Here is a 16,066-nt window from a genome sequence, read left to right as displayed (position 1 = left end):
ACAGTTTAATTGGAATTTTTACCGAATAGTGATAATAATGTGGGTTTTGTTTGAGTCTTTCAGCAATGATGTCTACACGACACAGCTTAACATATGTAACGTTAGAATTTAATTGTCTCATGATTAACAAAGTCTATCAGTAAAACTCAATAAGGTATAATAAAGGAAAGCAGAATCTTCCTGCTTTCTCTACAGAGCTTTGTAAATGGCTTTCCACTCAAAAATATGCATTAGAAATTTCTTCGAGATGCTTGTTTCTGCATTCTCTCACATTAGAGATAAGACTGTATAACACAGCTTCCTGTAAATGACTCAAACAACCAGACAATAAACATGGCAGCTTTAGAGATTTAATAAAGCTGTACTTACAAATGAGAAATTACAAATGAGCCCAATTACATTTTTTACACAACAGATAAATGATAAAATACCAGTTTATCAAAGTAGAAAATAAGTAGCTGGAATCAAATATACAAAATGCAATAAATAATAATAAAAAGTAACATAAAACACATGTGCATGACTGAGTGTTAAATATAACAGTGTGGGCTCTTTATCTCTTGTGCATCCCATGGCACTGCCTCACGAACAGCACGGCCCCTCTTCTCTCGTGGTGTCGTTTCATATTCTCACTCATGTGCCTTGCTACAAGTTCAGCTGATATTTGGTTATCTGTTGAGCAAACAACCCCAGCTGTGGTGGTCCTTTGTCATGTTGTCCGCCGGCTGGCCTACAGTGCTCATTTCTGCAAATGAACACAACACAGATGGATTATACTGCTTTCATAAGTCATTTATGAGTCAGTAATTACACCAATTACACTACCTGAGTGCTACAGCAGACATGCCTGCTTTTCCTCCTCTCCTCCATCTTAGCTGCTTTGCTTCACTTCATCGCGCAGACCACCACAGCTTTCATACTCTGGATCCACTTGCTCTTCTTTGATTGCAATCCTCTTTGCATCCTCTGCAGAACAAAGACATGTTAAAAAAAAAAACAGCAAAGATATGCCCGCTTATGCAAATCCCCAACAAGCAGGTTTGTTTTCCAGCTGTTCCCAGTAACTGCGGGGAGTTGTGCCATTTACCTTTAGCTAGCTGCAGGTCAAAAGAGTATTCCGTCTCTACCACCTCGTGGCCAGTTGCCGAGCCTTTCATCTGGTCTCGCAGTTCCTTCAGCTTGATGTAGAAATGCACTTTGTCTTGTGCACGCGGAAACTGGGCACAGCGGGGGCTTGATGATGGCATTAAGTAGCACACCTAAGACACGTGAGATATGTTTATTGTAAGTATTCTTATAGAATACTGACAGTATATCTCAAGAGTCACTGTTTCCACATACTGTTTCAGTCTCTGGGATTTTGTAGGGCTGTAGGCCAAACTCGAGATTCTTGGCCTTCACGCCGAAGGTTTCTTTGCAAAAGATTTCATAAATACCTAAAAAAAGAAAAAAAAAATTGTTATTTCTTAACCTAACCAGTGTTATTTAAAATAAATGTATAAAACACCTCAAACACAGACAAAATGTGGTTGTTTCAGTGTTGAAATAATTCTACCTTTGCCATTAAAAGCTGCTATTAATGGCTTGTATTTCTTCAGCTTGTCAAGTAGCTGTCGGCCTCCTTCACGAATCTCCTTACTGGGTGGGAAGAAAAAAAACAAAACAAGTTACAGACAGCAGACAACTATTCTATGTTTATTATATTATTATAATATGTTTATTTTTTTTCCCATACACAGCATTCTGTACTGATGACCCTGGAATTTTGCCACAGTCTACTAATACCAATACATTTTGCGCCCTGAAATGATTTATCAGTTCTTTCCGTAAGGTGATCTCCATCGTTGGTTTATCTTTAGTCTAATGCCAGCGCGTTGACGTTGGTCTTGGTGCGGGATGCTCTTTGCCAGTGCCCATCGAGCTTTAACTGAAATGACATTCTTATAGACTGTTTCCGCTGTTGTGGGTTTTTTTTTTCTCCCCCCTCCTCACCTGGAGAGATCTTTGCTACCAGGTGTGGTCCTCTCTACCATGTTAGTGAAGCCAATGCTGTATTTCTCTGGCAGACTCTGGTCGTATGTGAAATTGAGCTGCTGGTCAGTCAAACCGGACAGAAACAGACATTTCCCTGGCAAGAAAGAACAGTTAAGCATTAAATCCATGAAGCATTCAATTTCATGACGAGGCTGTTTCACTGCTGAACATCACAAAGAAGAAAGGTCATACAAAGATGTTGAGGAACTAGAGGTAAAAAAAACCTCTCATTTTCAAACGTGACAGGTGAAACTTAAACCTCAAGGGGTGACTATTCTGAAAAATCTTAATATCTCCCTTTGATGACCTAACAGTTTTAACACCGCACAACTGTGCCATGCACCGAGCATGTCTGCTTGTCACGATTTCTGTGCCGATTGAACATTTCAAGCCAAAACCACAATTTTTGTGTCAACATACAGAAATGGTTGCCAGGATTCGGATAATGATGTCCTTTGAAGGCTGACAATAGTCCTGGGTTAATTCCAATCTGAGGAGAAACGTGAAAGCTGTTACCATAACAACACACCTGAAAACCTAAACCATAACTCATCCATTCCCAGCAACTAACTCACGATCAAAATGTCAAGATTGTAGGTGATGATGTCGGGCAGGGTTTTGGCCATAACTTCAGCCACCGACATGCCGTTGAAACGATTGAGAGCCCTCTTGGCTTTTTTCGCTGCCTCAGTTTCATCTTCCTCCTCCTGCGTCTCACCGTCCTCCGCCTGCTGTTTAGGAGGTCGTCCTCTCTTCTTCTTCACTGGTGTCACAGCTGGGATAGCAAGGAGAAAGTGGCTGAGGTAAGACAGTGAATCGAAAAAAAATAATCTACATAAAAACATAAGAAGCCCACAGCAGAATAAGACATTAGGATTGGCATTTCATGATTTCTCCTCATTCAAGTTATTCAAACATTCCACAGAGTAGAGAACCATTTGGCAAGTTCCTCAGCACAGGGAGAGCAAACTAAACATAGGGTGGATTTCACAAAGGAAGAGAATTACTCTAATCAATAACCTCTTCCTTTACCTTGAGGCGGGCCAGGAGGCTGAGGCTGGAGCTGAATACTTGTCTCCTGCTGCTGTGTCGTATGTTGATGCTGAGGGGGGTGCAGGACCGTAGGATGCTGCTGGTGCTGATGCTCCCTGAAACTCTGCTGGCACGCCTGCTCCTGGTAGGGGTTTGGGGCCGGGGGGCAGCTGTGGTAAAAAGATTCCTGGTAAAGCGCTGGGTCCCGGTGGACGGACAGCTCGGTCATGACGGGTTCTTCCTCAATGGCACCATCGCTGTAATGGCCCATGTTGTGATACGGCATCACATGCTGCACTTGAGGGTGCTGCTGACTAGACTGGTACCTAGAAAAGAGGAGGAAGAGGGAGGAGGAGGAGGAGGAGGAGAGAGGAAGGACAGAGAAGGTGAGTAAAAACAGAAGATATCGGATCTGCAGACGGCGAGAAAAGCCAAATTATGTCTTGTGTTCAATGGAGTATGTGAGGAAGTGGGTGTGAGGAAAACTTGCACACAGTTACACAAGACAAAGTGCTTACAAACATACATGCACATGATGTACACCACTCTGTACGCTGTGCATTATATTCAATCCTTTAATGCATTTCATGTATGTTGGAGTACCAAATTATCTCCCTTGTCTTGAGCGTATATCTGTCTGTCTCCAGATGTTCCATCATGCTTTTTGAATGAAATTACACAACGTGACTATGCAAGCACAAGTTGATGATTTAGTGTCAACTACATCTCGAACATAAGCACTTTATCTTACTATATCCACTCTAAGCTTGAAAGAACGGTCTGAGGAAAAAGTTTTTTGCATGGTGTGTATATATTTTTAAAGTTCTTAGCAAACACTCTGCAATAGGTGACAAATGGGGAAATGTTGCTTTGACTGTTAAGTGGCCCAACATTATGTAACTTTCTGCGCACACGCTGCCTCTCTCTGCCCAGCAAGACTTTCAGATCCTTTCTTAAAACTTAAAAGCTGTTGGAAATGTTTGATGTGTTTCTCCAACTACTTATTCACATTTAATATAGCACTGACAATCAATAATTGTACTACAGCATCTTCTTTTATATGCAGTGTCCTCTGGCCTTGCACTTTTACCAGATGTGCAGCATTTAGTTCTTCAATCACTGTTTGCAAAACACTTTTTAAGGTTGTGAATGCAAGTGCCACACAACATTTATTATATGATTGTTACTATTATGCCCTATAGAATTGACCAAAGAGGCTATAATTCATGGCCAATTCTAACATTTACTGCTGCATACTAAAATTGTAACTCAACTATTTTAGTTCTAACAAGCAACAACGTCTAAAAAGCTATAATCCATCATAATTACACTGTGAAAAAACTAAGAGCATACATGTAAAATGTACAGATACGTATGATGTCGTTCCTCTGATGATAGCTGTTTTTTCTCCATCATGCATGAAAATGAAGACGTCGAGGTGCCCCCCACACCTCCCCCAGCCCAATCCTACCAGCTCCGACTCAAACTCACCACTGCTGAAAATAATCCGAGGGAACCGTCAATGATGTAAACTGGTTTTCCTCCATCTTAACTGTCGACTTATTTCAATACATTAACATCCATTCTACTGTCAAAAGGTCCTTATTAAAAGCCGGAAAGTTTAACAGTATTCCACTTACGACTGTATTGCATTGCGGGGCACAAAGACGAATGGACGCCACTGCAGGAAGATTTAGCTAATAGTATGCTAACAACATTACCGAATTCCACAGCCGTCTTTAATCTGCAAGTGACCTATACATTAACGAAACAGAAATGCATTTGAATATAGTGACATACCTGTCGTACATTTTTTCTTAAGGTTTAAATTAAGGAAACGGGGGACTCCCAAAACAAAGACCATTTAAACGCTCAACATCGCGTTTAAAGCAGGCTTACTGAACGCCTTCTGCCACCTTGTGGTAATGAGCTGTATTACATGGCTCATAGTCAAAAACATTTTTAAATGCCTAACTCTATTGAGCAACATCAACATATACACGACTTTTAAAGACTAATCAAAACAGTATATGTTATTTAGTAATTCAAACATGGGAGAACACACGAGGAATTATACGGCCGACTACATGGACTGCATGAATTCAAACAGCCTACCACTAGACGGCGAAATATATATAATTCATGAATGCACCAATGTGAATTCGTGACGGAGAAGAAGGTCATAGACAAAGATAGTATATTTTTGAACACCAATCACCCTACAGGAAATAATAGAGCCTGTACAAATTCGGTGTAACTAGTTGACACTCCAAATCTGAGTCTTTTCATTCAAGTGATTTGAGGTTAGTTCACACTTCTCCGGTGTATCAATCTTACAATTTTATATGAAAGGTAAATTATCACATTAATATGCAGCCACTGCTCGTAGCTTTACATATATATACATATAAAAGGCAAGTACACTCTATGTCACCAGGCATTGATAAATGCGGAGTGAGAACTCTTCATATTTTAAAATCATGTTTTTGTTAGCTTCACAGTGTGACCTGCCTGTGTGTCCCAATGACAGACGCTGTGGTTTGAGATCGTAGAAACAGTTTAACATCGCGCCTATTAACCTGTTTGTTGATGAAGTAGACAAGGTAAGATTTACAAGCTTCTCTTCAGGTCAGTTTATGTGTGGTTCTTTATTAAGTATCTCTGCACTCGTGGCTATTACATCATGAGTAATCGCTGATGGTAGTCTTCCTGTGAAGTAAACAGCAGCCTGTTACAGCACATGCACTTATGAGTAGATGTATGTCAGACATACATTGTGTGAAAACTTTACATCATTAGAAAACCCGGCTTGATAACCCATGTCCATAACATACCAGTTTTCATTGTGGTTTATGGCAGCTGTGGTTCAATTGTAAGTTAGTAAGTAAGTATAATGTATTCATAAAACACATTTATACTTCACCCTGACCACAGTGCCATGGAAAGGGTTATAAGCAGTTAATCAAGTAAAGGTATGATAACATGAGACTTGTAGCTAATTTGCAAATGGATCCATGCAAATGGATTATATTATTATGATAGCAATTATTAGATTTGATTCTTTCTTTCTTTCATTCTTTCTTTCTTCTTTTTGTCAGTTTCATCTCTCCTCCAGGCTGAATCAGATCTCATAAGTCTGTAAGATGCCAGCTGGTGTGTCGTGGCCTCGGTACCTTAGGATGATGGGAGCTTGTATTCTGGCCATGTTTGCAGGAGCACAGGTCGTCCACCAGTACTACCTGCCCGATCTGGTGAGGAAACCAAAATCTCTTTTCACTGTAAATGGTCTCTGGTTTTTTTTTGTCTGCAAAATGTTTGGATGTAAAGGAAGAAAGTGGCTTAAGTGGCTCAAACTGTTTATTTTTATTTTTTATTAATTGTTATATTAGACTTCATCAATACTTGACCAATCATGAACAGAGATGAAAAATATCGAACAAACATGTTTCATAATTTGTGAATCGGTGCTTGCTGTTTTTCCATATTTCAGAGTATACCAGAAGTTCCTCCAAAGCCTGGTGAACTTCGGACAGAACTACGGGGCTACAAAGTTAGAGAGGAGGCTGTCGCCACCATAGAGCAACTGAAAAAGGGACAAAATGCGGACTGATGTGGAATTATATTTCCTCTGCATGGACAGTCTGTGGAGTGATAAAGCTATATGCTGCAATGTACCTGGAAACAATCATTTTTGGGATTTCTGCAAAAAAAAAAAATTGATAATTTCTTCGGATGGAATAGGCAAGGATTGTGGCCATGTAGATTCTCAGTCATCCAGGTCATGGTAATCCGAAAAGAGTTGTCCTTATTATGATCCTTGTTTATCCATCGTCATCCTTTTTGAATGTGTCTTCTGGAGGAGTAAAAGGAAGAATAAAACAGCGACAGAAAGCTTCATGAACACATGTAACCAAGGAGTGGGTGGTTCTCACAAAGATGGTGAAATACATTTTTAATAAAATATATTAAACTAGAATTTTGGCAGTAATTGGAGGCAAATGTCTGTGTTTTTCAAATTATTATTAGATGGCTGATTATTTAAAGTTTCACTCTAAGCCATCCTTCTTAAAAATTATTTATGTCAATCAAAATGCAAAATATGCACACATTAGAGCCGTTATTATGCGAACATTTTCTTTGTATTGTATCACTGCAATCGTGTCACTGCACGTTATCTTAAGCAACCTCACACCTTTATCATCAGTTTGTCCCTGGGACAATTTACTTACAGTTACTTTTCATGTTATTGGTTGGTCGTTTGTGTTAATATTGACGGAAAGCGGTGACGCGCGGTATAAACGACGGTTTGAGCGCGCGTGACTCGGTATCATAGCAACAAGTTTAAACAGAAGTGGAAAATATGGCGACTCAGCGAGAGAAAGATGCTGCAGAATATCTCAAAAAACACAAAATTATCGAGCTGATGGACAACCTGACCAGCATGCTTTTCTTTTACAGACCTGGTTGGAGCTCATTTCGTCTCTACAGATAAAACATTCTACTGTTATGGAATTGGAAAATGTTTTGCTATAGCTAGCAAGCTAGCAAAGATGCTCGCTTTAAAATGATGGAGGCTGGTGGTTAGCTGTTCTGTAACTAACTACCTAATTTAGGCTGGTGTTACATTAAACACTTCTGGTGATAGATGCTAAGGAAGAGAGCTATCACTGGATAAACTGCTTGGCCAGTTAAAACTATTTCACTATTAAATTTTGAAGCAAAGTTTTTTTCCTAATGGCTGTTAACACTAATTATTTGATGGTTTTAAACCGCGTTAGAAAGGTATAGAATGAACTTTGTTCTCATTTTTGTAGTTTGCAGTACTATTCTTGCTATAGCAGCTGTTTTAAGCAGCTATACCTCATCATATGTCAGTCGCATACAGCTCGCTTAGCTTTAATCAGCTAAATAATGAATTGGCTAAATAAGAGTCTTTACCCTTGACTGTTTTCAAAAAAAGTTGTAAACATGTCTTAAAGAAATGTCACCTCTTGTTAACTACAGAGCCGTTCCTTCCCTAGTGTACTGATACTGGTTGTGTCATGCAGAAAATCCCAGAGAGTTTCTTATCGAACAGCTGGGGCAGCTCAAAGATTCCCAACAAAGTGGTGTGAAAGGCCCAAATGTGTTCAATAACTCTGACCTGGATGCAGTCTTCGGGATACTGGACCCCGCCAATAAAAAAAACATTAGTTTTGCACAGTACAAGCATGGTGAGTACCGGTCACCTTTAGTACTGTTCATTCTGTCTGTGAAACAAATAATAGTTCAAATGTGCTGTTGTGCCAAAAAAAAAAAAAAATCTTTCCAAATACCTTTTATCCCCACAGCTCTGACCACACTGGGCATAAAAGATATCAATGAATGTCCTGAAGGTGTAAATGAAGACAGAATATCGCATGAGACGTTCAAAACAGAAGCGTAAGAGCAGCTTGTAAAATTGAACCTGAATGCCGTAGCTTTTGTTCAGCATATTGTGAATGTAACGTTGATCTCATTTTCCCGTTTACAGGATGCAAGGGCTTCGGAGATATTCGGCTACATATACACAGCTTTGAACCTTGATGTTTTATTCCACTCTTTTAAAGCTGTTCTGTTATGTCACTTGGATCTCTGCTGAGTAAAATGAGATTGTAAAATGAGTAGAATTGTAGCCATTAAATTGATTTAGATTCTGGCATCGGGCTTTTTACAAAGTCAAAACAGAAGGCATCCTTTCTCACCGTTGCAGCTCTGTTAGAGGATTTTTGAATTCTTATTCTAATACTGAAATAAAACAAAAAACGTAAATGGACTATCTATCCTGGTCAAGTTGTCATTGAAAAGCTGTTCTGTTACTGGTTTAAACAGTTATAGCTTCCTGGGAGTTATGCTCACAGGAGACCTTCTATGGTCTCTTTACCCTGGTTAAAAAAAGGACATGGAAATCTAGAAGGCTAAATTCCAGTGCCAGGGTCTTGGTAATCTTTTTACAAAAGAAATAGAAATATCAGACAGTGCTCTCCCTGGTCACAGTTTATGACCCTTCTGTTGTGATTTGGTTATTAACATATATGTAACTTTGTTTTTGTGAATAAACGGACAACAACTGCAATTTTGTGATGAAGTTGCATCACATGTCCAGAAAAGGAATGCCAAAAATAAAGCACTAATGTAGATCCTGTTATACACAGTATAATCTCTATATGAACATCTATGTTGCTGTGTAGAATTGTTCTTATTGTTTAGGATAATAGGAATTCTGTAACATAACCATTACAGTAGAGGTATAAACGGTGGAATACATCTAACTATTGAATAAAAATCCCTCTAACTTTCTCCTTTGTGCAGCCTCGGTGTGTTGAATGCGCACCAGCAGAGGGCGTGGTCAGGAAGTGACATGGCCGCCTCCTTATACGGAGCTTCCTCGCCACTCTCCGGTGACTTGTAGGTTAAATTAGTTTGCCCTGTTTCTACGCAAAGTTCCCCTAATACTTTCCGGGACAGCGCAGTGCGGAGCTCAGCATGGGCACCGTCCATGCCAGGGTAAGAAAAAGTCCGGTGACCGTGTTAACTGTGACTTTGACCTCTCTGAATGCTCAGCGTGAGATGTCTGACAGGGCGCCTGCTGTACTGCAAGGAAAGGCCCAGCACTGCTTTCAACGAGACACAACTGGGCTTAGGCGTTCAGCTCTCTAACAACAAAGACTTCCAGCTCATATTTGTGTCAAATCTAACGTAAATACGCAATGTTTAGACTCGAGTCAAATAGTATTTGATGGAAGCTAACGTGTTGGCGCCTCGCCGGTGCTGCAGTCATCACACTGTATAAGCAACTTGTGTTTACCGCATTCAATAGTTTATTGTGGTCTAGTCTGTTGTGCCATTATCTTGTACCAGGCTGTCCACAGGCTCCTGAGCTCATACAACTGGACACACAAGTGCTATTGTATATAAAGAATAAATTATATTTGTAAATTATATTATTAGTATATAATATTGTCCTCTTCACTCTTTTTCTGGAAACATGTTAGATGAATAACCTAATCCTAATTTGTGTTTCACCGTTTACTAATGTTTAGCCTATAGCCAGGAGACGGGCATGTCATATTACATTTAAAACTGAAATGAAGTTAATTTAATCGGAATCAGAAACCAGTGTTATCTCTGTTTTTGTTCCTTTGGTCCATGAGATATTCCCCTACTTTAGTCCTGTTAAAACTTCTGTAATTACATTCAACATCCCTTCCTCTTTGCTTTGTAAAACACTCCATGTGGCATTTGGCATTTTAAAATGCCCTTTTCTTGTTTTGTATTGCAGAGCCTGGACCCTCTGCCCATGCACGGGCCAGAATTAGGAGTTCAAGCAGATGACATCGAAGCTCCAGGGATTGAGCAGGAGTCGAAGCAAGAAGTTCTTGAAAACAAAGATGTAATATTTATGTTGTTTCAGACATATATTAGCTGAATGTTGTTGTTTTTTGTCTTTTCTTCTATGAAATAAACACTTGTTTTATTTGAGCGTTCATAATGTCTCTAGCGCTGTGTTTTCCTCTTGTTTTTCAGGTTGTAGTTCAACGAGTGCACATAGACGGACTCGGAAGGACCAAGGAAGACCTGCTGACTTATGAAATCGCGGAAGTGTTCAGAGCAAAAAACTTGATTGACGTAAGCGTAAATGAATTTGCCTGCACCGATTAATGCTTTTTCAGTGCCTTCTTGTGGAAGGCCTCGACTGGCAACAACACATTGATTATTTTATTGTACAGGTAATGCGGAAGTCCCACGAAGCCCGGCAGAAGCTGCTGCGTCTTGGTATCTTCAGAAAGGTTGAAGTTGTTATTGACACCTCACGAGGTACGGTCAGTCACTGCGCCATCTGGGAACTTTGTTGGTCCACCTTTAGCTTTGATTACAGCAGTGTTTCTCTGCCCTGCACGTTTTCGGTGTTTCCCTCCTTCACCACACCTGATTCAAATGATCAGCTCGTCGTCAAGCTCTGCAGTGGCCTGATAAGGAGCCATTCATTTGAATCAGGTGTGGTGGAGGAGGGAAACATCGAAAACGTGCAGGGCAGTGGGTCATGAGGACCGGAATTGAGAAACACTGGATTACAGTATGCATTCACTGTGACATTGTTCCAAAAGGTTATCAGTGTCATAAGTTTCTTTATTAATGATGGGAATGTCGGACATCTGTAAAGTCTTCTCCAGTCCATCCCAAAGATTCTGAATGGGGTTAAGGTCCAGTGGTGGCCAGTCCACGTATAAGGCATGTTTCATGCTTCTTGAATGACTCGTTTACAATTTGAAACTAATGAATCTTGGCTTTGTCATTTTGGAATATGCCCATATCGTCAGAAAAAAAAAAAAGAATCTTTTGATGAAAAAAAAAGCAAAGCAACTGGTCATTCATTATATTCAAGTAGCACGCTGACCTAATTTCATAATGACCAGGCAATGAACTTCTTTAGACTGTGCAGGTTATTAATTTTCTGCATTCACATTCTATTGGTTTGTTTTCTGTTGTCTTTAGGTAAAGATGCTCTTCCTAACGGGCTTGACGTGACCTTTGAGGTCACTGAGCTGAGACGTATGACGGGCAGCTACAACACTATGGTTGGAAATAATGAAGGAAGCATGGTGAGTGCTGTGAAGGGTCCTGCTTCAACAGACTGTTCTTCTTTTCAGATCCTTTCCTTTTAGTTTTTTTCTTTTTAGAACCCACAACAATTTTTTTCCCAGTGTTTTTCATACATATGTTGCATTAGTTTGGTTACCTCTAAATGAAAATGTAATATTTGGGATTGCCAGATCAGTTCTGATTCTCTTTCATCACAGGTACTCGGCTTAAAGCTACCTAATACTTTTGGTCGGGCAGAAAAACTGACATTCCAGTTCTCTTATGGAACCAAAGAGACATCCTATGGCTTGTCCCTCTTTAAACCCCAACCAGGAAACTTTGAACGAAAGTAAGATGATAACAGCATCATTAAACAGATTTGTTTTTGACGTCGAATGAAATCTAGACACACATTCCCCATATGTATACAGGTGATAGTCTAATGCTGCCACTGCTATCCACAAAGGTTTTGATCCTGATTAGCAATAATGTAGAAAAATGGCAGAAATTTGTAGTGCAAGCAAGAAATCCTCATTTATATGAAGTTGTCATAAGGCTTCCTCTTTTGCCTAATGGGTGAAGTCGGCACTTTTGATACTTTAGGTTCTACCCTTAATGTTTGATCAATCTATGCAGAAACTATCAAGGGTGTATCTTGAAATTACAAAGGAATCCTAGCAGTAAACCTGTCTTTCCTCTTCTTTTTGCTTTCAGTGTCTCCGTCAATATGTACAAAGTAACAGGTCAGTTTCCATGGAGCTCACTGAGAGAGACGGATCGAGGCATCTCTGCAGAGCTGAGTGTAAATGCTTTTTTAAGTCCCATTGTTTCCACTTTTTGTGCATTTAAATTAGTGTCCGTAAAGAAAATATCTTCTGTCATTATCCTCTTTGTGTTCTGACATGAGTGGGGGGTGGAAATGAGTAGAAAAGAATCCTAACCTCATGCTTGAAAAGGTTCTGTTGTGTGACATGAAGTCCAGCTCCAAGCTGGAGTTCCTCAGAAACAAAGAGTTTGGAGTTAGTATTAGACTTGCTGTTGTGTGCCAATATTTACTAATCTGGCATTGTTGGGACTATCGTTACTAAAAGAAGCCCTTCAAAGACTTTGACAGAACCATTGGTCTTCCTGTATCGTAAGGGAGATCATTTCTCATCACCCTTTGTATGTCATATACATATTTACTGCTTGAGATCTGTAACAACTTTCTGTCTTAATGAAATTTATCAACCACAGTTCCCTGTGTGGAAGACCAGCCAAACCCTGAAGTGGGAAGGAGTATGGAGAGAGTTGGGCTGTCTGGCCAACACTGCCTCTTTTGCCGTCCGTGAGGAGAGCGGCCATTCGCTTAAGTCCTCCCTCTCGGTATTTGTCCTCTATTTTACACAGGATATTTTACATTGAGCTCTGAAATTGCCATGCAGTTTAATGATGTCATCTGTCAGGGAATTGAAATGACAAAGCTAGTATTAATTTTTTTTTACACAGCAAATTTTGATATCCTGTGGACAGATGGCAAATGGTTAATTTTGATTAAGTTGAAAATTGGTAAAAGACTAAATCTTCAAAAAGACGCCCACAAGCATTTACCAATATTTAGTGTGTCGTTTTGTCTTTCAGCATGCCATGGTCATCGATACCAGAAACTCTTCCATCCTTCCCAGGAAAGGTGGTTTATTGAAGATTCATCAGGTATGTTTACAAAAAAAAGAAGAAAATTGGGATTTTTTTTATATAAGATACCTAGAAAAGCTGACACTTGTGTTTATGTAGGAACTTGCTGGCTACACCGGGGGTGATGCTAGTTTCCTGAAGGAGGATTTTGAGATGCAACTCAACAAAACGCTCTTCTGGGACTCGGTGAGTTTTTCTGTGTCATTAAAAAGCACTTTCATTATTTAATAAAGGTATATTGGGCCAGAGTGTGATTATCAATGAGAGGATATAGAAATGTTCTGTTTTGTACGAATAGAAATGTAACCATATGCTATTATTGCTTTTTAATGTTAAAAAAAGTAATGTATTTTTATTTGGTATGTTTTGTTATCAGTCTGTACACAAGTCAACATTAAAACCTTTATCTTTTTCCTACAGATCCTTTCTGCCTCAATGTGGGGTGGCTTGCTTCTACCTCTTGGTGAAAAGCCAACATGCATAGCAGACAGGTACAGAAATGCACTGCACCGGACTATAAACTTTACTAATGTAGAGGCCACCTTGATTTTAATGGGATAAGTACACTAGAGGTTTTCACACAAAATCAACACCACTTTAGTCTGCTTTTTTGCCCAAAGTTAAATTTTTTTAGCAAATTTGCCAGTTGTTATGTATTTTCGATTTAGTATTTGCACTTTCTACACACTCAAGTGGATTTAAAGATGGATAAAATTGTGTTATCTGGGCACTGACAAACAGTTTCTAAGGCAAGTTCTGTTTTAACCGAATTTCAAGCATCTTTTTGCTTTGACATGTATGATGAGGCATTCACTTACTGTGGACATGGAGGGTAGTGTCATTAGAGAGTGAAAGTCACCAAGTATGAACATATTTATATCATAAACATGTTTGTCAGCAAATTCAATTGATGCATGCTGCTGATATCAGTGGTGCAGCGCTTAGAGCATTTCTCTGTCTTTTCTGATTTATTTCTTACTGGTAGCTGATGTTGCACCCAGATAACTTCATCATTTACGCTGTTATGTAGCTCGACTAATATAGAGCCAGTGGTATGTATCTGCAGACACCATGCATTGTCAAACTAGACACGTCCCCTGACATGCAACACACCATGCTTCAGGATTTCCCTTTATACTGTCCTATTAAAGAAGAATGCCACCCAGCGTGCTAAAAGGAATTTGACTATACAAAACTATCAAATATTCTCTCAGAGTTCTAATTCATATTAGACAGAATTAATGTGCATCAAATAATTTCCATTTAATTGTCTTTAGGTGCACCTTACAATTTGAAAAGCAGTTGATTGTAGTCATAAAACAAGAAAAACAAAACAAAAGCAGCACTAATTGAATAAAAGGCTCTGAACTGTATTGTTTGGTATCTTTGTCGAACTTGCAGGTTCTATCTTGGTGGCCCCACCAGTATCAGGGGATTCAGTATGTACAGTATGGGCCCGCAGAGTGATGGTGAGACATGACTTTGGATAAGTAATTCTATTGAAGTTTGGTCATTTATCGAAAGGCTTTGATATTGACAGTACTTGCATGGCAGGTGACTACCTTGGAGGAGAGGCCTACTGGGCTGGAGGGCTCCACCTCTACACACCTCTGCCCTTCAGACCAGGCAGGTCAGGCTTTGGTGACCTCTTCAGAACCCATTTCTTCCTCAATGCGGGAAACCTTTGTAACCTCAACTACGGTGAGAAGTTGAGAACATAAAGAGCACTAATTATAGATTATAGGTTTCGTGGATCGTGTCTCGACAGTTAAATCTAATTAAAATAATGTAGCCCGAGTTCACGTTTGGAAGATTTATGTTTATTGGACAAAGCAAATCTCAAATCATGCACACAGACATCTGGCCTTGTTTTCTGTTTGGATGTGCTGACATGAGGTTTTTCCCCAGGTGAGGGTCCTCATGCACATTTGAAGAAACTGGCAGAATGCATCCGTTGGTCATATGGACTGGGCATTGTACTGCGTTTGGGGAACATTGCCAGACTGGAACTCAATTACTGCATTCCCATGGGAGTCCAGAGTGGAGACAGGTATTGGTGGTTGGGTTACCCAGTGTCAACTAAGCAGATTGTGAATTACACACATTAGATCTATCTTTAAGCAATAATAAAGTTACAATTGAAGATGAATAAATTGTTAGAAATGTATCTTAGCAGTTCCAGATGTGATAAATAACCAGCGTCTGTGTGTTTCTTAATCAAAACTGATAAGCGTGACATTTGATATACACTTTGTATTTATAATCATGAAGATGCAAATGATAATGGAACTTATGTACTCTCAGACTATTCCTTATATAGAGTTCCAGTAAAAATCTTTGACACACATACTCGTTGAAAGTAAATGGATAGGAGGGTCAGATAATTTGAGCTATTAGCTGATTCTTGGCTCGCTTTGATTTTGATTTCAGAAATATTGTCTATTTCTCTTGCAGGATATGTGATGGGGTCCAGTTTGGAGCAGGAATCCGATTCTTGTGAAATCCCGTTTCTGTTACCCATATTATTGGAAGAGGAAATTGTACAGAGTTGTTGTTGAAACATGTTCATTCAATAAAAGCCAGTCAGCCAGGTTACGATTGTGATGCTTCTTTCTTATCATTTTCTGTGAAGGTGAAGGCATTGAGTCTGCCACCAGATGGGTACTTATTTAACACTGGTATGCGTTCAAAATACTGTATCAGGAACATTATAAATATGAAGAAC

The 16,066-nt window shown here is 39.5% G+C and overlaps 4 protein-coding genes across 7 annotated transcripts; 3 read left to right on the top strand and 1 right to left on the bottom strand.

Annotated features, from left to right (window-relative positions):
* Positions 1-341: 341 nt before the first annotated feature.
* On the bottom strand, positions 342-4,970 carry tdg.2 (thymine DNA glycosylase, tandem duplicate 2). Of its 4 annotated transcripts, none has more exons than XM_072386350.1 (10): positions 4,558-4,970; positions 3,067-3,392; positions 2,610-2,809; positions 2,455-2,524; positions 1,993-2,128; positions 1,556-1,638; positions 1,342-1,436; positions 1,088-1,259; positions 826-966; positions 342-745 (listed from the first exon to the last, which is right to left on the bottom strand). In XM_072386350.1, exons 1-9 carry the CDS (start codon positions 4,611-4,613, stop codon positions 872-874), a joined length of 1,233 nt encoding a protein of 410 aa, XP_072242451.1. In that variant the 5' UTR covers positions 4,614-4,970; the 3' UTR covers positions 342-745; positions 826-871. The 4 variants fall into 4 exon arrangements, with proteins under 4 accessions (XP_072242451.1, XP_072242454.1, XP_072242453.1 ...); XM_072386353.1 differs by having other exon boundaries at positions 4,707-4,970; XM_072386352.1 differs by having other exon boundaries at positions 4,876-4,970.
* Positions 4,971-5,556: 586 nt separating this feature from the next.
* Positions 5,557-6,977, top strand: uqcc6 (ubiquinol-cytochrome c reductase complex assembly factor 6). The gene is made up of 3 exons (XM_072386349.1): positions 5,557-5,669; positions 6,165-6,317; positions 6,557-6,977. Exons 2-3 carry the CDS (start codon positions 6,210-6,212, stop codon positions 6,674-6,676), a joined length of 228 nt encoding a protein of 75 aa, XP_072242450.1. The 5' UTR covers positions 5,557-5,669; positions 6,165-6,209; the 3' UTR covers positions 6,677-6,977.
* Positions 6,978-7,108: 131 nt separating this feature from the next.
* Positions 7,109-9,346, top strand: efcab10 (EF-hand calcium binding domain 10). Its single transcript, XM_072386348.1, has 4 exons — positions 7,109-7,529; positions 8,115-8,279; positions 8,397-8,487; positions 8,579-9,346. Exons 1-4 carry the CDS (start codon positions 7,427-7,429, stop codon positions 8,622-8,624), a joined length of 405 nt encoding a protein of 134 aa, XP_072242449.1. The 5' UTR covers positions 7,109-7,426; the 3' UTR covers positions 8,625-9,346.
* A 107-nt stretch (positions 9,347-9,453) lies between these two features.
* Positions 9,454-15,932, top strand: samm50 (SAMM50 sorting and assembly machinery component). Its single transcript, XM_072386347.1, has 15 exons — positions 9,454-9,591; positions 10,367-10,477; positions 10,612-10,713; positions 10,815-10,902; positions 11,581-11,687; positions 11,886-12,016; positions 12,382-12,469; positions 12,904-13,032; positions 13,288-13,359; positions 13,441-13,527; positions 13,762-13,832; positions 14,743-14,810; positions 14,896-15,042; positions 15,250-15,391; positions 15,796-15,932. Exons 1-15 carry the CDS (start codon positions 9,571-9,573, stop codon positions 15,839-15,841), a joined length of 1,410 nt encoding a protein of 469 aa, XP_072242448.1. The 5' UTR covers positions 9,454-9,570; the 3' UTR covers positions 15,842-15,932.
* The last annotated feature ends 134 nt before the right edge of the window (positions 15,933-16,066 follow it).

This window comes from Leuresthes tenuis, unplaced genomic scaffold (assembly GCF_036924035.1).
Source record: "Leuresthes tenuis unplaced genomic scaffold, fLeuTen1.0.hap1 SCAF_5, whole genome shotgun sequence".
In the NCBI taxonomy this organism is placed as follows: Eukaryota; Metazoa; Chordata; class Actinopteri; order Atheriniformes; family Atherinopsidae; genus Leuresthes; species Leuresthes tenuis.
This window is presented reverse-complemented; position numbering and strand designations above follow the sequence as displayed.

Bases quoted from the DNA above. Each gene is read 5' to 3' on its own strand.
- tdg.2 (XM_072386350.1), bottom strand. From the start codon at position 4,613: ATGGAGGAAAACCAGTTTACATCATTGACGGTTCCCTCGGATTATTTT. The intron at 2,810-3,066 runs GTAAAGGAAGAG...TTGCTATCCCAG, and splicing joins GCCTCCTGGCCCGCCTCAAG to CTGTGACACCAGTGAAGAAG. The intron at 967-1,087 runs GTAAATGGCACA...TTTGTTCTGCAG, and splicing joins TGACCTGCAGCTAGCTAAAG to AGGATGCAAAGAGGATTGCA.
- uqcc6 (XM_072386349.1), top strand. From the start codon at position 6,210: ATGCCAGCTGGTGTGTCGTGGCCTCGGTACCTTAGGATGATGGGAGCT. The intron at 6,318-6,556 runs GTGAGGAAACCA...TCCATATTTCAG, and splicing joins AGTACTACCTGCCCGATCTG to AGTATACCAGAAGTTCCTCC.
- efcab10 (XM_072386348.1), top strand. From the start codon at position 7,427: ATGGCGACTCAGCGAGAGAAAGATGCTGCAGAATATCTCAAAAAACAC. The intron at 8,280-8,396 runs GTGAGTACCGGT...TTATCCCCACAG, and splicing joins TTTTGCACAGTACAAGCATG to CTCTGACCACACTGGGCATA. The intron at 8,488-8,578 runs GTAAGAGCAGCT...TCCCGTTTACAG, and splicing joins GAGACGTTCAAAACAGAAGC to GATGCAAGGGCTTCGGAGAT.
- samm50 (XM_072386347.1), top strand. From the start codon at position 9,571: ATGGGCACCGTCCATGCCAGG. The intron at 10,714-10,814 runs GTAAGCGTAAAT...TTTATTGTACAG, and splicing joins GAGCAAAAAACTTGATTGAC to GTAATGCGGAAGTCCCACGA. The intron at 15,392-15,795 runs GTATTGGTGGTT...TTTCTCTTGCAG, and splicing joins GGAGTCCAGAGTGGAGACAG to GATATGTGATGGGGTCCAGT.